This window comes from Camelus ferus, chromosome 33, assembly GCF_009834535.1.
Source record: "Camelus ferus isolate YT-003-E chromosome 33, BCGSAC_Cfer_1.0, whole genome shotgun sequence".
Taxonomy (NCBI): Eukaryota; Metazoa; Chordata; class Mammalia; order Artiodactyla; family Camelidae; genus Camelus; species Camelus ferus.
This window is the reverse complement of record NC_045728.1, coordinates 19,884,594-19,910,113: the sequence shown is the minus strand read 5'-3', so window position 1 is coordinate 19,910,113 and position 25,520 is coordinate 19,884,594. Positions and strand designations below refer to the sequence as shown.

The 25,520-nt window shown below is 40.6% G+C and overlaps 1 protein-coding gene and 1 pseudogene across 4 annotated transcripts in view; one reads left to right on the top strand and one right to left on the bottom strand.

Moving 5' to 3' along the window:
• Window positions 1-25,520, top strand: part of ELMOD1 (ELMO domain containing 1) — a 73,698-nt gene that overhangs the window by 8,181 nt on the left and 39,997 nt on the right. For all 4 annotated transcript variants that reach the window (XM_032472342.1, XM_032472340.1, XM_006188997.3 and 1 more), the window contains one exon: window positions 18,254-18,355. In XM_032472342.1, the coding sequence (XP_032328233.1) occupies window positions 18,339-18,355 (17 nt within the window). In that variant the 5' untranslated portion in view covers window positions 18,254-18,338. Of the gene's footprint in view, window positions 1-18,253; window positions 18,356-25,520 lie in introns of those variants that run through there.
• On the bottom strand, window positions 938-2,239 carry LOC116661095 (annotated as a pseudogene).

The window sequence follows — 25,520 nt, the reverse complement described above, 5'->3', positions numbered from 1 at the left end:
TTGTCGGAAGGAGAGGCACCAAGAAGTGGTATTTTCAAATCAGTATCACGAGGACACATAGGAGAAGGTAGGAATGCTACTGTGCAGGCAGATACTCTGCAATTCTGCTGATTCTCAAGATGGATTAAGTAGGGGGATGAAGGGTTGGGATAAGAAGAGATGCTTTGAGGGGAACCTACTGTGTTTCATCAATTCCAAGAGTCAAATTGTTTTCTCCATCTTAACATTTATGAAATTAGGAAACATTGTTAGAGTGTGTGATGTTTTAATTGCCAGTTTTTTTTCCTCAACCCATCTACCACATCTCACTGAATCTAAGATGTCACTGTTACATTTTTTACCATTAAGAAAAAAGCTCAGTAAGTAATTACTAAAACATGATGATACCGAACACCATACTGGGGGCTCTAGAGTAGAGGATTGAAAGAGAACCGAAGATACTTAAGTCAGTCATGGAAATGTGTGAGTTAAAGACCAAATTCCTTTTCATTGTTCTTGTAGTCTGCCAAAGCTGTTAAAAGAATAATAGGTTCACCTCTGCCTTCTGTTATGAACATATTAAGGTGATCATCTAGCCTTGCCTGGCTGTAAAATATGCCTGGTATACTAAGAGTGATTCTCAGCTTTGTGGACGGCTCCCTTTTTTTGATAACTTTTTTATTTGGGAAATTTCAAATATACACGACAGTAGACAGAATAACATAATCGATCACAGTATTAAACAATCATCAACTCATGATCAATGCTGTTTGATTTCTAGCCCTACTTTCTATCCACCCCATTTTATTTTGAAGCAAATCCCAGCAACCATACCACACCACTTGTAAATATTTCAGTATATATCTCTAAAATATATACTCACAATATCATTATCACATTCCTGGAATAAAATCTATAGCTTATAGCACTTTTTTAATAAGCAAAATTTGCATTTATTTTAATTAAGTTTTAAGCTCCTTTTTAAGGGGGAGTTTTTAAAAAGAAACCAGATGAGATATACTTCAGTGTCTACTGATTTCTCTTTTAAGAAATTTACATGATGCTGGTAGGACGTATCACAGCCCTGCAATAACATCTATCTCAATTTTCCATTTTGCAGCTTGCTTTTTCTTTTTCTTTTTTTTCTAACATTTTCTATTGAGTTATAGTCAGTTTACAATGTTGTATCAATTTCCAGTGTAGAGCACAATTTTTCAGTTATACATGAACATACATATATTCATTGTCACATTTTTTTTCACTGTGAGCTACCACAAGATCTTGTATATATTTCCCTGTGCTATACAGTATAATCTTGTTTATCTATTCTACATTTGCCTGTCAATATCTACAAATTTTGAACTCCTGGTCTGTCCTTTCCCACCCCCTGCCCCCTTGGCAACCACAAGTTTGTATTTTATGTCTATGAGTCAGGTTCTGTTTTGTGTTTATGTTTTTTTTTTTTTTTAAGATTCCACATATGAGCGATCTCATATGATATTTTTCTTTCTCTTTCTGGCTTACTTCACTTTGAATGACATTCTCCAGGGACATCCATGTTGCTGCAAATGGCATTATGTTGTTGGTTTTTATGGCTGAATAGCATTCCATTGTATAAATATACCACTTCTTCTTTATCCAGTCATCTGTTGATGGACATTTAGGCTGTTTCCATGTCTTGGCTATTGTAAATAGTGCTGCTATGAACATTGGGGTGCAGGTGTCTTTTTGAAGTAGGGTTCCTTCTGGACATATGCCCAGGAGCGGGATTCCTGGGTCATAAGGTAAGTCTATTCCTAGTCTTTTGAGGACTCTCCATACTGTTTTCCACAGTGGCTGTGCCAAACTGCATTCCCACCAGCAGTGTAGGAGGGTTCCCAGCTTTCTTTTGAATATAATCTCTAGTTGAGGATTTGTTAAAGAATATACTGTTGTCCTTGTCATTTCCAAAGCAACCTTTAGAAAAATCAAATCTATATTATTTTTAGTTGCAAAAGGAGGATTCATAATTACTATGTCAGATGACTTTGACATTCTGCTGGATAATAAGCACACATCACATTGAACCATGTCACCCTGTGCCAACTCAGACTCTTCGACTTGCCTATTAAATATTTCTCTTGCATCTTCGCCTGTGTTGGATCCAACAAACAACCTGCAGTGTGTTCTGAAGTAACCTGGGCTTTTTGACTTTATCTACCTGATGCCGGCGATGCTCTAGTTCCTTGAAACTTACTTTCTTCTTTTTCTGTTTTTTTAAAATGTGGGTTCACAGGGTTTAAGGAGACTAGACCTCACAAGGCTGGAAGCACTACCCTATGTGTGTCATCTCATTTAAAGTTAATTTTTTGTTTCTATCAAAATAATACTTATGTGTCATTTCAAACATCATATAATTATACAACATTAGAATGAAAAATAGCAGACCAGTGGCCAAGTCCATCTCCATGCCAGGTTTGCTTCTCAGGAACACTCTCTAATTCTTTCAGCTGTTTCTTCTGGTGTGTTCCACCTTACTTCTAAGTAATCTGTTAATATTGCTATTTCTTAATATTTAAAAGTATCAGATCTACTGATTTTCTACTACAGAATGAAGATTTGACTTTCATACCTAACCTCTCTCTTGTATGTATTGACTTCTCTTCCCTCAGTTCTCCCATTATTATTTTTTTAAAATTTTAATCTGTGGGCAATGTAAATTTCATTTCATTTGATTTTTTTATTGAAGTATAGTCACTTACAATGTGTCGGTTTCTGGTGTATAGCGTGATGTCCCACCAGAAACTGACACGTCATAACTGACTGTACTCCCATTATTTTTAGTTAGGGGAGATCCACGTGTGTTTTGGTGTGGAGGATCTTCTGAGGGGTAAATCTCCAATAATCCGAGGATCAGTATTCTGGCTGCCTTTGTTCTGGGAGTTGGGTAGGAGAAGAAGGCCGGATAAATCTCGCATTTATCATGCAGACTTTCATTTAACCTCCTGGTATTCAATACGACAGCTCAGTCTTGTTTTCTTGTTTACCGAGATTCAGAACCTCTGTACCTCAGCCTCTTCAAGAGGGGTACGCCTGCTTTCATAGGGTGGGGAAGGAGCTCTAGGCCCTGACTAACTCTTATGAAAACTTTCAGCCAGGTCTCCTGTGTTGAGTTCGTTTTGCATTCCCACCTTTAGAAGTGCTAGGCATCCCTTAGTCCTGAACGTGACCGAGATTCTGTGCTCTGAATTGTAGTGCCTTCGGCTCACTTCCCTCACTGCGGGCTTAGTCCGTTCGGCTAAGTCAGTTACCACCTGTCCATCTCTTTCTCAGCTTCCGGAGCTCTGCCGACAGCTCCCGTGCTCTCCTGTTGCCCTTAGCCTTACGGAATTTTGCCTTTTTGCTTTCTTTCTTCTCATGTTGGTGGGATTACATGTGTTTTATTTGTCACTTTCAAATGGAAGTCCATGACAAGTTTTAAGGGCACACTTAAAAGGAGTTAAAGGTGTAAAATAATGTGAATGCATCAGCAGTAATTACAGTGGATTGATGAGTGCTTAGGGTCTCACGTTGCCTGTGTAAACTTCTTTATTTACCATTCGTGTTTCTCCTAATTCATAGTAAATTTTAATACTCTCTTAACCTAGTCCTAGCACCGTCTTAGCAAAACAGTCTACTTAACACATGGTACTATAAATAATATGCACCCCCAGTTGTTCAAAAAAAGAATTTCACGCAATTAATGATCAATTTGTCACACATCTGTGAAGAGTCCATAAAGCTGACGCGTTGGTTAGGATCCCTTGTCTAGTGTGGTCTGGTTCTGTCTGACATGACTGAAGTGAATTTTCGTCGGAGACGCTCAGAGCTTCTATATTGACTTCGGAAAGGGCACTAGATTCCATGCAAAAGATCTGCTAGATTTCCCATTCCTTGTGGGCAAAGCCTGTATGATTAATTTTGTGTCTCTAGTCCTTAGAAAGAACTGAACATAGTAGGTACACGATAAAGTTTATTGACCAGAGTTAAGAGCCGAGACCTTTTCCTACCAATGGGCTGTCTGGCCTTGGATAAGTCATTTGTTGGATTTGTTTGAGGCCCCCCCCAAGAGGGAAGGTCACTTGGGAAAGGTATAGAGGAAGAAAAGAGTGGAGAACGGGACATTGGGGAACAGTTACACTTAAAAGGCAGGCAGAGGAGGAATGGGAGACAGATGCAAAACCAGGAGGACGTGGAAACAATGGAAGCCAAAAACAGGCCTTTCAAGAAGCAGCATCACGTGAAATCACATCAAGTAATGTAAGGGTAGGAAAACGGAGCTTGGACTGGACCATGCTTTACTTTCAGCCAAGCATTTATGCGCTCACTCCCTCACTCTTTGTGTAGATAGGTGTTTGTCTCTTGTGAGATGTTTATGGTCGCAGCGGTCTTTGTAGTATAAGAAAGTTGTGTTGAGCCCTGTGTTTGGGTAAGGATGTGACTGGAAGGATTGTGACAGGGGAAGGGAACCAGGGCCCAGAGAGACTACGCAGTGAGGAGCTGGGAGGACCTCCGTGAGGCTAAGCAGGACGTGAGTTGCTCAGATGGAATCAACCTATAACATAACATAGAATTGCTTAATCAACCTGGCTTAACCTGAATAGGAATGTTTGAGTCAGAAAACGGGAATCCTCTAGTGGGATTTGCTGCAGGTCTTCCGGGTTCTTTGTCATCAACCAGTGGATTCTTCTGAAGAGACATCATGGCCTGGAATTTAGAAATAAATAGTTTTCAGTCTTACTGTATTTCATCACTTCTAAGATTTTTCCCCCCACCTCACTGAAATTGGGCTGCGTCATGATTTAATTAGCAGCATTTTATTTTTCCTTAAGGACGCATGACATAACGGTGCACCTCACCATCGATGGCACTGATGCCAGTACCACTGGAAAGAACCAAGCAATACTCGTTCAGCAAACATCGGTCAAGTCATGCATATCACATCATAGCTCTAGAATGAGTTCAAAACTATTTTTAAAATTTGTTTTACAGCACAAGTTGTTGTAGAAGCCCCATCTAAATGGTCTACTTCTCATAAGCATTCTCAGAAGAATTCTGTTATCTCTGCGGTCAGGTTCAGCAGTAGCCTTAGAAGCAAGGTACCCTGTTTGCCTCCAGGTCCCTGGAAATGTCCAAGTTTGCCTGGACTTTTCTGTCAAATGTTTTTAGACAGATGCCCTCACTGCGTTCTCATTATATGAAAGTGGAAATTTTGCAAAAAGCATCAGTGGATTGACAAAATCATATCCATTTAGTTTTTATGCATACATAAGTTTACCATTCTATTGTGGTTTTATGCATACATAAGTTTACCATTTTATTGTGATTTTATTTAGAAATTTAACTTCTAAAACTAAAGAATTTCTAAAACTGAAACTATTGTATAGTGAAAAATGTACAAAATCTAGACTGAGTATTTTTGTGGAAAAATGGGTTCATATTTAGATTTTGTAATTTCCTTATTCTTTTGTAGATTAAAGACAGGTTTCATCAATCCTGCTCCGCCCGCCCCTTTGCTCTCTCCATGAAAGCGGGAGATGGATGTAGGCGACCAAAATGAAAGCCAGAAAATCACTGTACATCTAAAGCAGAGCATAAATATATCTGCAGGCAGTTCTGAATTCTGTGGCTGGCATGGCCTCCATTGTTATAAATCACAAAAATAAACCCTGGATGAATGTTTTATTCCTGAACAAGGAAAAAAGCGTCTTAGTTGTCATTTCAGTGAGTATCAGCAGAGCTTTTTTTCAAGCTAATCATCAGAGGAGGAGGAAAGGAAAGTTCTGGAATGTGGCCTTAGGGAGATTATTACACATGAGCATTATACGGCTAACGCGGCTAACGCGACGTGCCGGACAGCGTGTGTGAGATGTGAATGCAGAATCTGAAAGATTTTCCAGTTTTCTTGAATAGTAAATTTCCATATTGCTTCCCCTTTGGCCTCATGTGCATACCTATATTAAGTAAAAATTTGCATTTTATGCATGTTTCAGATGCTCATAAATAGCCTTAGAGAATTTTCTTTTCTTTCTCCTCCGCTCATATCCCCTTCTCTTCCCTTCTCATTTCACATGGTAAGTCCGACTGCAGGACATTCTTTGAAGACTGAGTTCCTCGTCTGTCTCTGGCTCCCTTGCACTGACACCGTGTTTCTTAGGACTTGACAAAATAAGGAGCTTGATGCAAACTTAGCCATTTTCTGAATTTGCTAATTGAGAACCTACTGATTTGCATAATTTGAACCTGATACTTGACCCACCTGATCTAAAAAGACTGACCTCCTTGTTCTGTTTTGTGGGTGGGCTCAGCCAGAGCGCGGCACCTCACACTGCAGGTGACTTAACCGGCTCCTCCTCCCCCGCAAACCACCCGCGCCGTTGCCTGATGTGCCCACAGAGACGCGCTTCCTGCTGAGAGGTCAGGCTTGTTTTGGAGAACTTTCTCAAGTTCTTGAAAACCATCCACAGGCATGCAAACACACAGAGCATAATAGAGAATTCATGGGACCTATGAGTTGAATTAATTGCATCCTAAAACTACCTTGGCTTCAATTATCTTCTCTGTAAATTTTGGCCTTTATCAAAATTGTTGCTTTTCTCTTTCATTTTGCCATTTCTACCCAGATATAGCTGTTGCTGGAGAAAGGGTGGGGAAAGAGAGGCCTGTATCTGTTTCCGGAAGAGTTGCAAATCTCTGCCCACCTGACTGATTCAGGGATGTCACCATTGTGATTTCATTTGACTCTGGCAGGGCATGAGTACATATTGTGAGAGCGTTCAGTGGGGAGACTGACATTTCCACATGGGCTGAGCTCCTTTACTTGAAGTTTATCATTGTCATCAGGAAATTTTTTTCAATTACTTTTAGTAAATACTTAAAGTGACATAGAATAATGAAGATGCTGGATAAATGGAATTGAACTGAATTGGTGGCCATGGGCTTTCCTCTGATACCCAGAGCAGCTTTTGCTCAATCATCCTCTTAGGGGAGAAAACTATACAAGTTTTTATTTATGAATCTTATGGTTTAACACGTCATTGTTTTCATTCTTCTTTCACTAGAAATGGGAATACTGGTTCAAACAGCGGACATTAAAGTAGTGACACATAATTTCGATATTGCTAATCTTGAATTTACCATGGTAAATGTGTGGGCTCACCCCTCCCTCAGCTGCTAAATGGATTTTTTTTTTTCACTGCTTCTAAAAAAATGCAGCCCAAACTTTCTCTTTAATCTAGATTCTGGGGGAGGGGCAGCAGAATGTTTTCATCTTCTGATTGTTAATTTCAGTAAGTTGTATTTTGAGGTTGACCCACTTGATTGGTTTTTTTCTCCTGGAAGTGTTGTAACATGAAAAGACAACAATAAGAAGCCAAAAAAAAAAAAAAAAAAAAAAAAAACCCCAAAACCAACCAACCAAACAATAAGAAGCTATTAGGGAAATCTAAAGGAGAATGGAATTTATCTTGCTTTTTGATGAATACAAGAAAACTCATTCAAGTTAGTATATATCTCCTAGGTAGATTTGGAATATTTTACCACCCATTAGATATATTTTATGTATAGTAAAAAAAAAAAAGGCAAAATGAATATTTTCATCTACAAAAGGGGGAAAGGTGTATGTATTATGAGAACTAACACATGTGGAGGTAGACTGAAAGCAGGACAAGGGGAGACGTTGACTCATGATGACCAGTGACTCAAAGGACAATCTGGGGAGAATGAAATCACCGCACAAACAGCACAGTGGAGCAGGAGCCTGAATTTCATTACGTTTTCTACACCCAAGGGAACACTACATGTACATGGGGGGAGGTATTTTTATTATGTTATTTCAGAATAATGCTGCCAATGATTCATATATTCTAGGAAATGTGGCCTCAAGAAAGAAAACAAAATTCATCCTTTTTTGGCTCTGTTGTATAATTTCTTCCCATAAAACTTGCTTTATAAACCTTTCAGCTTAATAGTACGTTTGCTTCAAGAAAGGAAAGAGGTTAATTATTCAAAAATCCCCCCGCTGGCTTCCAGAGGAACATGAGTTCTGAGGGGCAGGTAGACAGCCAGGCCTTGATTATTCCCAGCTCTGCAGTTTTGTCTGAATTGAATACACACCCTTATGTCAATCCAGAATGTTACCTCAGTGTTTTCCAGAGGCAGCACAGGAGAGTGATTAATAGCAATGCCTTAGGAGCCAGGCTGTGGGGATTTGAGTCCCAGCTCTGCCAGTATTAGCTGTGTGACCTCGAAAGGTTGCTTAACCTCTCTGTGCTGCAATTTTCTCAGCTGTAAAATGGGAATAATGACTATTATTCATTTCATAGGATGACTATTCAGTGAGTTAATATAAATAAAGCTCCTAGAATGTTCCCTGGCATAAGGTAAGCACTTTGAAAATGTTAGCTATTATTCACAAAACCTTAAGCTGAGATTTAGTTTTTTAAATTAAATTTTTATTTTGAAATGTTCTCTATGACAATGTTAAAAATAGGTGTAATCCCAAGTTAGGCAAATTATACCAGTGGAACAATATTTACTTTGTGGGTTGTCTTTTATCTATGTATAAACATTGTGGGTCCACAAGCATTTTGGTCGTTACAGGGGATACAGTCAGTTAGAATCTGAAGGACTACATAGAAAGGAGCTTTTTTCATCTCATGTAGGGATTAAGATTTTAAAGAAAGGAGTTCTGCTCCGTGTCGTTGAGTCTCTCCTTCCCTGGGATGCTCAACAGACGGATGGGCTTCTGAAAGGTAGGGTCACCCGGTGATACTTTACAAAGAGCCTCAGGGGGCTTCTTGCTCATAGGAGGCAGGGCAGGTTCTTTGATGCCAAGTGAGAGGATGAATTTTCAGAAGCAGCAGACCAGTCCTTGCTGCCCCTTTCCTCCCAGTTGGGAAAAGAAAAAATACAAGGAGCGCAAAGCCCCGCACACAGCACTGAAGTGTCAGTTGATCTCTGGAGGTGTTTGATCCATCAAGTGCAGTCATTTGATCCTTCCCTTCAGAACAGGTCAGGGCACTATCCCTGCACACATGGAGAGGAATTACTACAGGTGAGGAGAAGGGAGGGGTCAGGGAACCCAGGATTATGACTATATTCTTTATTTTGGTTTTAAATACCCGCAGGGTTTTTTTTTTCTTCCAGTGGGGCATTTTTAGTGTGTTTTATTAATGTGGTTATTGAATAGTGCTGTTGGAGAAGTACATTTCTCTAGAAGGATGCAGAGTTCATTTCCACAAATCTGCATTGAGCACTCAGTGTTCCAGGCACTGTGTCAGGCCCTGGGGCTTCCCTGGTGCCCTGGAGGAGCGTGTAGTCCAGAGGGGAAAGAAACATGACGTAGATCATTTCAGAACAATAGGAGAGATTTAAAATATAGCACATAATTCCGATATCCACCCTGGATTAAAAACCCTTCTAGAGAGGAAGCTACAGGGAAGGGACGGCACCCAGAGCAGTTTCCACGTTTCCCTTGTGCAGTGAAACAGGTGGCTTTGGAGCTACCGTCTGTCTAAAAAAGGGTGAATTTGATGTAAGTAATACCTCAATAAATCTGAATTCAACAAAAAGTTAATACGTATCAGCATTTTTCAATTAGTGAGACAGATACAAACAAGGCAACATGAAATTTCATCAAGTTAAAGTCGACAGGCTGGTGTGCAGAATACTTGAGAAATCTATCAGGGCTACCATTTTCTTAGGGTGCTGTGCAAACAAAAAGCAAACTCAGATTCTCCCTGAGCTTAGGCCCTGCCCAGCCTTTTGAGCAAAACTGCTTTGGCCTACAGAGGAGTAGGTCAGCTCAGTGCTGCTCGTGGAAAAGAGGTTCAAAGGATCTTCCTTATCAGTCATGGCGCAGAGTATCATATGGTGCACACCAACTATGATTTGTTCCGTATTCTTTTATGCAGATTTTCTAGTTAATAGTGATTAGGCCATTAACAAGTGTGCCTTCTTTAAAACAAAGCTACATTTCAAAAATGAAGTAAGCAGTAATTCTTTTTGCTTTTCTACAGAAAACATTTACAGGAGTTATTTAATGAATACCCAATGAGCTGTGAGTTAAATGGCCTTTTGCAAAGGCTTCCTTTTACACCCAAACCCATTTTTGGTGGCTCCTCTTTGGGGGATGGATAATTAGAACTAATCATTATTTTCCTTCCCTGCACTTGTCCCACCCAACCAGCAAGTCCAGTTGATTCTTCCTTCAAAGTGTTTTTCACCTCTGTTCACTTCTCTTCGTCACCACGGTCAGTGCCCCAGTTCAGGTCACAACTTGCTGGAATTTATCTGAACAGTCCCTAAGTGATTCCTCACTTGACAAAATGATCCTTTACCCTAGAGGAGGAAATAATAAAAATGAGAAAATAAAAATACTAGAAATGAATACCAATACGGTCAGATCCATGTATATCCACACTCCCACTTGACCCTGCAAATTCAAAATGCACCGAAGACGTCCAAATACTCCAAGACTCCAAATCTGATCTCCAGAATCCCCTATATTAGGGCAAGATTCCACTGTCTACCTAGTTGCCAGACATAAACATGGGCATAATTGTTTGATTGTTTGATTATGCCCTCCCTCCTCCTTTTCCTTCACTGCCACCCCCAATCAATCAGTTAACACAAGTCCTATTGATTTTCCCTTCTAAATATCTCTCAAATCCATCACACTCTGTCGCTGTCTATTGCCTTATCCTGCCATTGCTGTTTGCCTAGATGATCGTAATAACCTTATAAATGATGCTGCTGCCTATAATTTCACCGCAGTCTAATTTATTCTCCATACTACAGTCAGAGTACATTTTTAAAACTAGAACTCTGATCATGTCACATCTCAGTTTATAACTTTCACTAGTTCCTCACTGGTCACGGGATAAGGTTCAAAATCTTTAATACTGCATATGAATTCTTCAGTGATCTGACCCTTTCTTGCCTTTCCATATTTTAAAAAAATTTTTTTTTGAGTTATAGTCAGTTTACAATGTTGTGTCAATTTCCAGTGTGGATCACACTTTTTCAGTTATACATGAACACGCATATATTCATTGTCGCATTCTTTTTCGCGTGAGCCATCACCAGATCTTGTACACATTTCCCTGTGCTGTACAGTATAATCTTGTTTATCTACTGCCTTTCCATGTTGTGCCTCTGTTTTTCCTGTTCTTCTCACTGAGCACCACCCGAGGTCATATTGAATGTTTTCCCATCTGCATGTTGTGTATTCTTTTGCTTCTAGGACTTTGTATGTGCTATCTGGGGGAACCCCCAGAACCCTACGTCTAAGATAACCCTCAAATTCACTTTCTCAGTATTTATTTCCCCTTGTAATATTGTGGTTAATTATCTTTTGTTTTTCTACGTCCTCTTCTTTCTCCCTCAAGACTGTTGGGTCTGGAGGATGGAACTCATGCCCGTCTTGTTCTGTCTGTATCCCTAGTGCCCACCTCTATGTCTAGAGCATAGTAAGCGCTAACACCTTGTCATAATTTTTTTTTAATTTTAGAATAGTTTTAGATTTACAGAAATGTTGCCAAGATGGTACAGGGAGTTCCCTTATCCTGGCACCCAGTTTCCTCTGTTGTTAACATCTTACGTTAATATAACACATTTGTTCCAACGAATGGACCACTTTTGATATTTCATTATTAACTGAAATCCATGCTTACTCAGATATCCTTAGTTTTTTAATGTAATGTCCCTTTTCTGTTCTAGGATCTCATCCTTGATGCCACGTTGCATTTAGTAATCACGTCCCCTTAGGCACCTCTTGACTGTGACAGCTTCTCAGATTTCCCATGTTTTTGACAATCTTGAGAGCTCTGAGGAGTACTGGTTGGGGATTTTGTGGTATATCCTTCATTGGGAGCTTGTCTGATGTTTTTATCGTGATTAATCTGGGTTGGAAGAGGGAAGACCACAGAGGTAAAGTGCCATTTTCTTTTTTTTTTTTCATTTTTAAAATGATTTATTTGTTGCCCCTCCAAATCTGAAATTCACTGGTGCTCCAAGGAAGTGCAGAGTTTTATCACTTTTGTCAAAGATGAACATCAGTGGTTGGTGGCTTTCATGTATTCACAAACCTCATCTCCAGTTCTGTGACACACTTTCTGACAGTCATACTACCGCGATTGTGTATCTTCCTGGTTTCGTATTCACCCAGCATCCCAAACACTGAATCTCACATGCTAACATACCAAGGCCCTCCTCAGCCCAGCCCTTTCCCAAACACGTATTCCGAATAGCTGGCCCAATCTCGGCACCCAGCTCGTCCTGGTAGGGGCTCACAGGTCCTGCCTGTTCACCACCCTGCAGCTCCTGCATCTTCCCTCCACGCAGTGTTGACTGCAAGCCCACAGGCCTGCAGAGAAGGGCCTAAGTCACGTGCACGTGGGTATGAACCTGGATGACTAGAAGCTGGGCCAGAACTCTCAGGGTTCCATGGAGGTGGCCAGGCAAAGTCAGTGCACGCATGTCAGGCCAGCACCTGAGAGAAGGGACAGCCACCTCCCTTGTGGGTCTAGCAACTTTACAGCTTGGGGCTACATTTCCTGAAGTGCCATTTCATCACATCAGATCAGGGCTATAAACTAGCAACATGAGTTACCACTGTAATATCAGTTTTGATCACCTACCGGAGGTAACATTTGCGAGTTTTCTCGACTATACTTACTTATTTCCCCCATCCCGTACTGGACTCAGGAAGCCACTACAGGCCTAGCTCAGAGATACTGCCAGCCTGGGTCCAAACCAACGCAGCAGAGCAAGTCACATGGATTTTTTTGGCTTCCCAGTGCACATAAACATTGTTTACACTATACCATTGTCTGTTAAGTTTGCACTAGCATTATGTCTAAAAAACAGTATATACTTTAATTAAAAGGTATTTATGGCTAAAAAATGCTAAGCATCCTCCAAGCCTTGAGCAAGTCAGACTTTTTGCGGGTGGAGGCTCTGGCCCCAGTTTTGAGGGCTGCTGACTGATCGGGGTGGTGGCTGCTGAAGGCTGGGGTGGCTGGGGCGATTTCTTAAAATAGGACAACAACGAAGTTTGGTGCATCAATTGGCTCCTTCTTGCATGAACGATTTCTCTGTAGCTGTTTGATGGCATTTTACCTCCAGTAGAACTTCTTTCAAAATTGCCCGTCCTCGCCAAGCCTGCCACGGGTTTACCAACTAAATTTACATAATATTCGAAATCCTTTGTTGTCATTTCAACAGTCTTCACAACATCTTCACCAGGAGCTGATTCCATCTCAAGGAACCACTTCCTTTGCATCTCCTCCTCCATTCAAGTCTCATAAGATTGCAGCAGTTCAGTTACATCTGTTTTTCAGTCTCCACTTCTGATTCTAGTTCTCTTGCTGTTTCCACCACATCTGCAGTTACTTCCTCCGCTGAAGTCTTGAACCCCTCAAAGTCATCCATGAGGGTTGGACTCAACTTCTTCCAAACTCCTGTTAATCATGAATGTTCTTAATGGCATCTGGGATGGTGGATCCTTTCCAGAAGGTTTTCAGTTGATTTTGCCCAGATCCACCGCAGAATCACTCTCTATGGCAGCTGTAGCCTTACTAATATATTTCTTAAATCAGAAGACTCAGACGTCAGAATGACTCCTTGATCCATGGCCTATGGGATAGAGGTTGTGTTAAAGGCATGAAAATAATATGAATCTCATTGTACATCTCCGTCAGAGCTCTTGGGTGATCAGGTGTGCCGTTAATAAGCAGTAATATTTTCAAAGGAATCTTTCTTGCAGAAAGTCTCAACAGTGGGCTTAAAAGAGTCAGGAAACCATACTAAACAGATATACTATCATCTAGGCTTTGTTGTTCCACTTATAGAGCACAGACAGAGTAGATTTAGCCTGGTTCTCAAGGGTCTTAGCATTTTGGGGAGGGTAAATGAGCACTGGCTTCAACTTAAGGTCCCCAGCTGCATTAGCCCCCAGCAAGAGAGTCAGCCTGTCCTTTGAAGCTTTGAAGCCAGACCATGACTTCTCCTCTCTAGCTGTGAAAGTCCTCGATGGCATCTTTTTCCAATAGAACACTACTCCCTGGAGTACCACTAAACTTCCTTCAAGAACTTTTCCTTTGCATTTACAACTTGGCTAACTGTTCGATGCAAGAGGCCCAGCCTTTGGCCTGCCTGAGCTCTCCATATGCCTCCCTCGCTAAGCGTAGTCATTTCAAGCTTTTGATTTAAAGTGAGGGACGTGTGACTCTTCCTTTCAGCTGGACACTTAGAAGCCATTGTAGGGTTATTAATGGACCTAATTTCAATATTGCTGTGCCTCAGGTAGTGAGGCCCAAGGAGGAGGAGAGAGATGAGGGAATGGTGGGACAGTGGAGCAGTCAGAACACACACAACAGTTATCAGTTAAATTTGCCATCTTACATGTGAGCAGTTCGAGATACCCCCAGAAGATTACAATAGTAACATCAAAGATCGTAGGCACAGATCACCCTAACAGATATAGTAATAATGAGAAAGATTGAAATAGTGTGAGAATTACCAGAATATGACACAGAGACACAAAGTGATCCAATGCTTTTGGGAAAATGTCACTGATAGACTTGCCACAAACTTTCAATGTGTCCAAAAAAAAAAAAAAAAAAAAAAAGCAGTATCTGTGAAGCACAGTAAAGCAAGGTGTGTTCATATGTCCAGCCCACATTTAAGGGGTAAAGAGTTACGCTCCACCTCCTTGAGGGCAGCGTGTCTACACAAACTATTTGGAACTCTTTTGTATGGAAGGTTTATGCAGTCTCCCGATTTATTTATTTATTCAATCATTTATTTACGTCAGTATGGGGTCATGGATATTTATTTTATACTTTGAGTTATAATCCAGTACTACTTTATTTATTTTGTTACTCAGACTGTTCCAGCACTGGCCTTTGGGAACTCTCAGTTGGCGCCTGTGTTTATTTGACATATTCCTGATTGTCTTTTGAGCACTTCCTTACTTTCTGGCACAAGAAGATGCTTCAGACCCACCTTATATATTTCCAGCTCCAACCCTAGAATCAGACATTTTTCCAAGGAGCCCTGGTTCCTTTAACTGGAGAATGTATTCGAAACCATGATCTGGGCTCTGGGTAGACACTAGCACTTTTTAATTAAAATTTGGATTCGTTTTAAAAAGCCACAAAAATACAAAGAATAATATACGTTTCTACTACCTAAAATGAACAAATCATTCCCCTTTATTTTGCTTTTTTAATAAATTAAACATTTGTAAAATTGAAGGCCATTTTTCCCTTTCCCAATCCTAAAACCTTTTCCTAGAAGCAACCACAATCTTAAGTTGATTATGTAGTAATTTTTTTCAAGCATGCATGAAATATTTACAGAAACAGCTATGTATTAAAGAAAAGACTGGCAAAATCCCCAATAAACAAAAGAGCTACATGCAAAAGAATGAAATTAAAACATTTTCTCAAATTACGTACAGAATTAAACTGAATATAGATTAAATACCTAAATGTAAGACTGAAAACCATAAAACTCCTAGAAGAAAAGATGGGCAGAACACTCTTTGATATAAATCATAGCAATATATTTTGGATGTATCTCCTAAAGTGAAGGGGGGAAAAGTGCAAAAGTAAACAAATATGACCTAATTAAACTTAAAAGTTTTTTCATAGCAAAGGAAACCAACAAAACAAAATAACAACCTATTGAATGGGGAAAAATACTTACAAATGATATGACCAATAAGGGGTTAATCCAAAATATATAAATAGCCCATTTAATTCAACATCAAAAAAAAAAAAAAAACCCCAAAACAAAACAAATAGCCTGATTAAAAAATGGGCAACAGACCTGAATAGACATTTTCCAGAGAAGACATACAGATGGTCAACAGGAACTGAAAAAATGCTCAACATCATTAATCATCAGAAAAATGCAAATAAAAACCACAGTGAGGTATCAACTCATGTCAGAATGGCTGTCATCAGAAAGAACACAAATTACAGATGTTGGTGAGGATGTGGAGAAAAAGGAACCCTCGTACACTGCTGGTTGGAATGTAAATCTGTGCAGCCACTGGAAGACAGTATGGAGGTTCCTCACAAAAACTAAAAATAGAACCACCATATGACCCAGCAGTTCCTCTCCCAATTATGTATCTGAAAAATCACAAACACTAATTTGAAAAGATACATTCACCTACGAATGAAAAATACTGCTTGCCATATCAGTAAACAAAGGATGCTGTGGCCATCAAGCTGCTATGGTTGCCCCTGACAGTGAGCTGGAGGGAACTTAGGATGGAGACAAGTGGGCAACCCAGCCTGTGCCACCCCCACCCCGTAGCACTGCACCCTGAGGAAACTCAGGATGTGAAAGAACAGGATACTGGCCCTAGATAGCTGGGTACATATCAAAGAAGTGATTTCAATGAGCCTAGACTTTGCACCTTTCTGTACATAGAAAAGCACTAAATTTCTTAACTTGAGATACCTGGTTTTCTTTAATTAACAGTAATCTTTTGATGTTCCAGCTACCTGGTCTTTGTTGCATAAACTCTTGTATACTGTGGCTCCTCCCCTGCCTCTTTGGAGCTTTCTGAGAGGCTGTATTCCGGGCTTAAGTCCTCAGAAATGTCCACCGAATAAAACTAACTCTCAACTTTTAGGTTGTGCATTTTTTAGTCAACATTCCTGATGTTTATAACAGCATTATTTACAATAGCCAAGATATGGAGGCAACTTATGTGTCCATCAACAGAAGAATGGATACAAAGGATGTGGTATACAGGTACAATGGAATCCTACTCAGCCTTAAAAAATAGAAATGTTGCCATTTGCATCAACAGGGATGGATTTGGAGGGTATTATGCCTAGTGAAATAAGTCAGACAGAAAAAGACAAATACCGTTTGATATCACTTATATGTGGAATCCAAAAAAAAAAAAAAAATCAAACTAATGAATATGACAAAAAAAAAAAAGAAACAGACAGATACAGAGAACAAACTAGTGATTACTAGTAGGGGGAGGGAAGGGGGAGGAGCAAGATAAAGGTTGGGGATTAACTGACACAAACTACTATGTATATAATAAGCCACAAGGATGTATTGTACAGCACAGGGAATCTAACCAATGTTTTACAGTAAGCACACATGGAGTATAACCTTAGAAAACTGTGAATCACTATGTTGTACACCTGAACTTATGTAATACTGTAAATCAACTGTATACCTCAATTTTAAAAAAAGAGAAAAGACTGGCTTTTGTTTTGGCTGAGTTGCCCACGTTCCTGGGCTGTTCTAGTTGATAAGTGTGTCTCTGCCCTAAGCCATTTGTCTACACACTCAGTTCCCCATCTTGCTGCAGCTGGTGTCCATCTGTCTCTTTTTTCATGAGGTGATGTCATCCTGCTATTGCTTCCAGCCACTCTCTCTTTTCTAGTCTGTTTCTTGATATCTCATCCCAGTTTGCTGCTTTGTTGGCAGCTTCTGGTGTTCCTTCTTGTTGGAAGAAGACCAATAACTTGATACTCTAGATTTTTTTCTTCTTTTGGGGGGGGGAATTTGGTTTGTTTGTTTAATGGAGGTACTAGGGATTGAACCCAGACCTCATCTCATGCATCACTACCACTGAGCTACACTCTCCCCAGACCGCCCGGTTATTGTAGATTTCGTGAAAGCAAATTGTAAACTGAAATGTGCTAAACAAATATATCATTTTACTGTTTTAGTCACAGTGCCCCCCAAAATGGGACCAGGGGCATATCCTTCATTTGTTTGGAGTACTTGGCACTTCATCAGCATTTTTTTTCTTTTTTTTCTTTTTTTTTTAGCTTAATGACGTTACCAATTTCTTCTAGTTATTTTCTGAGTTGTACTTCTGGAAGATTGAGGCTGCCAGATTTAAGACTATCTGATACCTAGAAATCAGGATAGTTAACTTAATGGTTCTTCATTTTTATTTTTCTTACAAATACTGCTCTTCAAGATATAACAGCAGCATGCAAAGCAGAGGGAGAGTTTATTATGGAAAAGGTTGCTCATGAAACTAACCATTTCTCCAGCAGGTGACTTAAAATGAAAGACTAATTGTGTTCATTAGGAAGGGAAAGGCTTTAGCCGGAATCTCCATTCAGTGAATGCGTTGCTGTGTGGGCAGTTCAGTTAATAAAATTCTGGGTCCATAACACCTTATCTGCTTCACTAAGGTAAGTAGAAATTTGGCTTTCCCACCCCATTAACAGTAAGCCTCTCTAATTTCTCCTCACAGCTTACAGTTACTTTGACAAAGGCAAATTTGGAAGCAGTTACTCGAGGACAGTTTGGATAACACCTGGATAATCAAAACAGGCACCATGAAGCACTTCCTAAGGTGAGTGTTTATGGTTTCCTGGAGGAGCCCTCTGAAACGGAGAAACTTCCTTAACAGTTAGTATAATATCTGTGTTCACCGTTGGTGATCCTATAACTGGGTCTCAGGATTGCATAAAATAGCACTGGATTTTGGCTAAGAATAATTTGGCCATCTAGCAGATTCCTCTGCTAACTCTATACGCATACTGATGCCAAGAGACAGCATCATGTAAGGAGGGGATTTTAAGAGATTTTACAGGAATATGGGCACAAAAGCACGGGGCAGGCGTACTTTGATGGCCTGTGTTTCTAAAGCCCTAAGGCTGAGGTTTGGGGAATTTGTTGCCAGGGAGTCAGTGTAATTTGTGTAGAATCATTTTCCTAAAGTTGATCTACATTTAAATATTGATTTTGGTTGGCTGACCAATCCACAGAGGCATTTTCTAATGTTCCTTTTTTGGTGAAAAATATATGCTCTAAGTTTTTGCTCTTCCTGCTTCAGTGGTGTCTCTGAAACCTGTATTAATTTTTGGTTCTCTGAAGATTGTACTGGATAAAGTGCTGTTTATGTTTGTGTGTTTACAGTGATATTGTCTTGTCTTGAAAGCCATTTAGCTGGATCTATAATTATAATTATTTTCAAGAGTATTGTCTGTCATACACAACTCTATAAATGAATTCTTAGAGAAATTTTATAGTATATTAATATATGACAAAATGAAGTTAAGTTGGTTCTGAAAGTTAGGAAATAAACACACTTTCCAGATATTTGGTTTTTTTTTTCCCTTGATATAATCCACATTTATTTTACTAAAGAAAACACAAATTGAACTATATGACAAATGTTGACTACCAGCATTCCTTTAAATGTTTGCAATTGTCCTTTAAAAATGTCCAAGTAGTCTTGTGAAAGATAAAAATACTAATGGCATTACTAACACAAAAATAGTACAGGTTTAAAATAAATTCACTTAGCACAGTTAAATTCATATAGAGTATTCAGAATAGTTATACAGTTTTGATAGGTAAAAAATCTAGAATCTGTATTCTACAGAAATAACTCTAAAATATTTAATGAGCATGTTTTAATAGAAATTCTTTATTGATCAGATGAACAGGTGAATTATCATGGTAGATTTTTTTTTTCCTTGATACTCAAAAACTTTAGTACTATTTATTTTTACTCTAAAGAGAAAAAATATTTGGTTTTTAAAAATATTTTATTTTTATTGGTTTTCTTTGTTTTGGGGAGGAGGTAACTAAGTTTATTTATTTACTTATTTATTTTAATGGAGGTACTGGGGATTGAACCCAGGATCTTGTGCATGCTAGGCATGCACTTTTATCACTGAGTTATACCTTCCCCCGACACTTTCCAGATACTGAGTTTCTTTCCTACAAGATGGTGGCCTACCTATATTATGTATTCTTGTACCATGTTCTGGCTATTTTCTCTAAGAAAATCATTAGTGGGCTTACTTCTTTTAGGAAATGATTTAATTCTTGCAGTGGCTGCAGTTTAAGATTTTCTTTTCCCCACTGGTTTTTCGTTGCATCATCATTTCTGGCGCACCTAGGTCAGTTGGTGTAGGAGTCACTATGTTTTGGTGTGACTACTGGTGTTTACTCAAGCTTAGAATTGTGAAAACCCTCTCAGGAGGTCACTGTTTTTAGGCATCAGCATTTGTTTTATCATACAGAAGACTCCTCAGCCTGTTTATCTCAGCTGTGTAAAAAGACAGTATTTGAAAGATCACTAGGACATTTGCCAGCAAAGTATTTGACCTGATATATTTTCTTGGTTGCCATGGCAACTAACCTATCTGTTTACGCATTCATAAGAAATTCGTGTCTATGAATTCCCCCTTGAGTTTAAACATGATGTTTTTTAGCTGAAGAATCATGTTAACACAGAGCTTTAGCGTTAGGTGAAGCGTTTAAGTCAGGAACTCCTTTTGTGAGAGGGGAAATGGTAGTGGTGAGGTTTCTGTGAAGCTTTGTGCTACTGAATTTTCTTCTTCAATGTTTTGTTTTAGAAAAAACTTGAGTGGCTCAAAACCAGCCATTTTAGGAGAGATAGGAGCATTTGTTTACTTCTGTTAGTTTTTGTTAAATTGAATAGGTGTGCAACACTGTGTTTAGTAGAGATTATATTTTTAAATTTGTATTTGATGATTTAAAACTGATAACAGTGAAAAATCTACCACTCTAATTTCACACAGACCAGCACCAAGGGTAATGGAACTGGCATGTCCCTGTCAGTTATGTGTTCTGATACAAATTTTTCTCTTTCAACTTGGCATATTTATTTTATAAATAGTACTTGACATTGATTATTTGTGTGAAACTGAAGCTAGAATAATAAATTATGCATCAAGAAAAAACTTGAGGATTTTCATTGCCCATTGGTTTTGAAATGATAAAAGGAAACTCAATCATTGCCTCTCTTTAATTGATTATTGCTTTTGGCTTTAACTTTTGTAAATTTTTGTTTTTAATGCTTTTTAAAATTAATTTATCGTGTGTGTTCATTATATGTTAATGTTTATGGAATTTGGAGGGATAAGAGGGCAAGGAGTAATAATCCTAAATTCCAGGCTCTGTTGGATAATTCAGATTATTTTCTGTTCCCTGGAGTCCATTCCCACAGATGGTGGACAATGGGCAATCTTTTTCATTTGAACCAAAGAGATGGTTGCATAAAATAACATGAACAAATCAGGTGTTAATTCCTGAGCTCGGCAAATATATTATGTGGAAAAAGGAGTGGACGTTCACTGAGCAGAGTCAGCATTATTTAAAAGCCCACAGAATAATCTGTCCACTTCTGAGTTACTCTAGAATGAGCAGCTTCTGAGGCCAAGTACAGCCTCAGAAGACACGGGGTTAACCTTGAAGAAACCAGGTATGGGAAGGAATGGATTTTAATCCACATTTACAATACATGGGGGCTGTACTCTGCCCTAACTCACTGCTATCGTCACATATATTAATGGTATAAACACTCAGAGCTTAAGGGAGTGGATAAAACATTTGATGTTTGTTTAAAAACAGTTCCATGAGATGTTAGAAATAAATGCTACAGGAAATTGAGGGTAGATATGAGATATTGGAAAAGTACCCCATAGTCACCCGATACGACTTTAGCCATGATCTGCATTCAAAGGATACAAGGGATAAAACTGAGAAGAAAGTGTGTCTGTGTGTGAGTGGAAAAAGAGGGGGCACTTTCTGAGCCCTAAATAGAACTGAGGCTTAAGGTTTAGTTTGTGTAATATATTTCATTTATTTTAATTTAATAATACTTGTACTGTAGATCTTTTCCTTTACTAGGATTTAGTGATTGAGATTATATATTGGTAAGGTCATCAGAACATTATTAATTTTGAATTTTTCTAATAAAGGGGCAGGTATAAGTCACTCCATATAAATAATTGCTTTCAACTGTTTCAGCCTCAGGATCTCAGTTTCTTGACCGTGAACTTCACTGCATACCTTCCTCAGGCAGAGCAGAGGAAAGGAAGGCATTTGCCAAACTCAGACCTCCACGGGAGAAACTGAGATACTGAGCAGACTTGTACCCACACCCTGGCTGTAAGACAGTTGAGGGGAAAACAGTGTTTTACTCCTATGATTAGGTGAAGATGTCCAGTTAGCAAAAAAATATCTGCAGGTGGGATTTTATAAGTCATTCGCACTTGACTCATCTCTTGGTCCACTGATTCATTTAGAAGGCATTTTAGTAAGAATTCCAGTACTATGCCACACTTTTTATTTTCTCTTCATAACAATTATACTAAGGTAGGAATTAATATCCCATTTTACAGCACAGGTAAGAAGTCTTAGCAAAGTTGAGAAACTCAACCAAGGTCCCACAGATATTTGAATGCAGGCCTGTCTGACATCAGAGCTGTTTCTCATAATTTTTGCATCATGTTACCCCCTCACTGTGTACCTGTTGTGAGGTGTTCTGGGTAATACAAAAGTGAATAGGAGATGGTCTCTGCTCCAAAGTAACATTCCACGTGGTCAGGAGATGAAGCCACGCCTACAACAGGAAGATAAAAGCAGGCCTGTGATCAGTGACTTGCTGCAGGCGTTTTGTGACAGGAGTATTCAGGGAAGGCTTCACTGAGGGGATGCTGAAGGAAAGGGAGACGGGACGTGGGAGGTGGGGAAAGTGCTGGGAACAAAGCCTGGGGAAGTGTGACCAGCTGCCACCGCAGCAGGTGGTCCAGGTTCATTGGCTGTAGACGCTGTTCAGGGTGTGTAGAAGATAACGTTGCAAAGAGAAAGTTGGGGGCAGTTCTTGGACACCTTTGCAAACACGTCATAAAACAGCCCAGAAGCACAGTAACACTTTCGCCCTGACCTGATGTGGACCTTGAAGAGAAGGTGAGTCAGACACAAAAAATCTGTTTCCCTTACAACAAACGTCTAGCCTTATCTTAGAGCCAGACAGCCCATTCCCTTCACCTTACAGAGGAGAGAGGAGAGACTCAGAGACACAAGTAGCTTGTCCCCAGTCACACAGCTCAGAGCGGCAAACTGAGACTAGACTTGGAGTCAGACTTCAGACACTTTCCTATGTAATCAGGTCACCTTTCCATTCAGCACCAATTAGCTTCCACTGCTTTTGAGGGGCCAGAAGTGCAGGGTTGTGTAATTATTCCAGAATTTGACTAGGCTTGCTTGAGACACTGACTATCCTTATTTATGAGATGTAGAAGCAAAGTCCTGAGAAGGGGTAGATTTTTGTCCTGTGCATCTGAACACCTCACTGTAGACTGGTACTTTTGGCCATAATTTTCTGTTTTAGGACGCACTTAACGCACACACCATGTATGTGTATATATACGTAATACACATACATATATGTGTATGTATATATACACACGTATATTTATTCATACATACATTTTAATTATTATTTTTAATAATTTATTAGTAATAATTAATAATAATAATTTTATTTTAATTATTTTGTTTCCTGCATTAAAACAAGCAAAAACTGTTTCCACACCCTTGTTGAAATATGTTAAGCTGAACAGTTTTCTAAGCAGTTTCCTGAAGGTGACCTCAGAGCCTGCCCATTGCATCAAGCTGCCATGAGAGATTCTGTTAGAACTTGAGCATCAGCTTCCCAGCTCCTCTGCCCCTGGACCTGGATGTTTGTTTCCTTTCCCGAGATGGGGAAGTTTTCAGCTCTTATGACTTCATATATGTTCTCTGCCCCTTTCACTATCTTTTCTCCTCCTGGGTCCCCTATAATGTAACTGTTAGTATGATTAATGTGGTCTCAGAGGTCTCTCAAACTGCCTTCATTTTTTTACATTTTTTTTTCTGTTCAGCATCAGTGATTTTCTCTCTTCTGTTTCCAGCTTGCTGATCTGTTCCTGTGTATTGTCTAATCTACTGTGGATTCCTTCTGCTATATTTTTTATTTCAGTGGTTGCATTCCTCATCTCTGTTTGGTTCTTCTTTATGTCTTCTAAATCTTTGTTAAAAACTTCCAACTTCTCACTCTGCTCATCCAATCTTCTCCTAAGTTCTTTGAACATCTTTACAATTATTACCTTGAGCTCTTTATCAGGTAGGTTACTTATGTCTGCTTCACTTAGTTCTTCTTCTGGGGTTTTATCCTGTCCTTTGGAATGTGTTCTTCTGTCTCTTCGTTTTGCCTAATTTGCTGTCTTTATTTCTGTGTATCTGGGAGGTGCGTTACGTTCCCTGACCGTGGAGAAGTGGCCTTTGGTAGGAGATGCCTTTTGTATCTAAGTGGTACACTCCCCTCTCGTCATCAGAGCTGTATGCTCTTGGGGTGCCCCCTGTGTGGACTGTGTGGTCCTTCTGCTGTGGCAGACTGACTCCTGTGTCTGGTAGGTGTGGCTGTCCCCCCAACCCCCACCTCAATCTGATTGGTCGACCCAGACCTGCCTTGTGCAGAGGCTGCTGGTAGCTGGTAGGCAGGGCTGGATCATGAGCTGGGTATAGCTTCGGGGGTCCAGGACCAAGTGCTGGCCCACTGGTGGGCAGACCTGGGATCCAGGGTGGATGTTCATGGGGCTGGAGGTCTTGGATCAAGTGTCTGCCTACTGGTGCACAGAGCCTTTTCATAACATGGTTGCCTGTGGGGTCTGGCGTGTCCCAAAATGTCAGACCGCTGGTAAGTGGGGCTGGATCCCAGGGTGACTGGCCGAGGGGTCCAAGGTGTTTCAGAGCTGGTGTCAACCTGGGATAGGCGGAGCCAGGTCCCAGTGTCTGCTGCTGCACAGCCCTGGGGGTCCTGGAACTGGAGGTACCACCAGTTTTGACCTGCTGGTTGGCAGATCTGGGGCCTGGGGTGGGCCTGGGGTGGTATCTGCATGCTCCTGGGTGGGGCTGGTTCCTAACACAGCTGGCTGCAAGGTGTAGGGTATCTCAGAGCTGGTGTCAGCCCACTGGTGAGTGGGGCTGGATCCCAGGATGGCTGGCTGAGGGGTACAGGGTGTCTCAGAGCTGGTGTCGGCCTGGGGTAAGAATAGGTCCCAGGTTCCCTGGCTGCAGAGCCCTGGGGGTTCCAAAGCTGGTTTCAGCCTGCTTGTATGTGGGCCTGGCTCCTGACCCTGCTGGTTATGGGGTCTGGGCTGTCCCAGAGGTGGTCTTGGCCCACTGGTTGGTGGGGCTGGATCCTGGGGTGGCTGGTCAAGGGACCCAGGGTGTCTCAGAACTGCTGTTGGCCTGCTGGTGGGTAGGCCGGGTCCTGGCATGGCAGGCTGTGGGCAGCTGTGTTGTTCCTGGGAGGGGTGCACACCCACCTGTAGGCAGGGCCAGAGCCCAGGGGAATCCCAAGGTTGGCGCCTGCCCACTAGTGGGTGAGACTGGCTAGAGTCCCTGCCCTGGTATGTGGGACCGGGCCCTGGGCCTTATGGTAGACAGGGCCACATCGTGGGGTGGGTGTGGGCTCAGAGGGTCTTAGGGCAACAGTGCTGTAGGTGGGTGGGCTGTGTTCCTGCCCAGCTGGTTTCATGGCCTGCAGCATCCCAGTGCTGGTGCTGACAGGCTGATGGGCGGGGCCAGGTCCCAGGACTCAGAAGCTCCAGGGAGGATTCCAGAATGACACTTGCCAGCACCAGTGTCCTTGTGGCAGAATGAGCTCCCCAAAATGGATGTGCCAGCGTCTGTGCACCCAGGGTGAGCCCAGT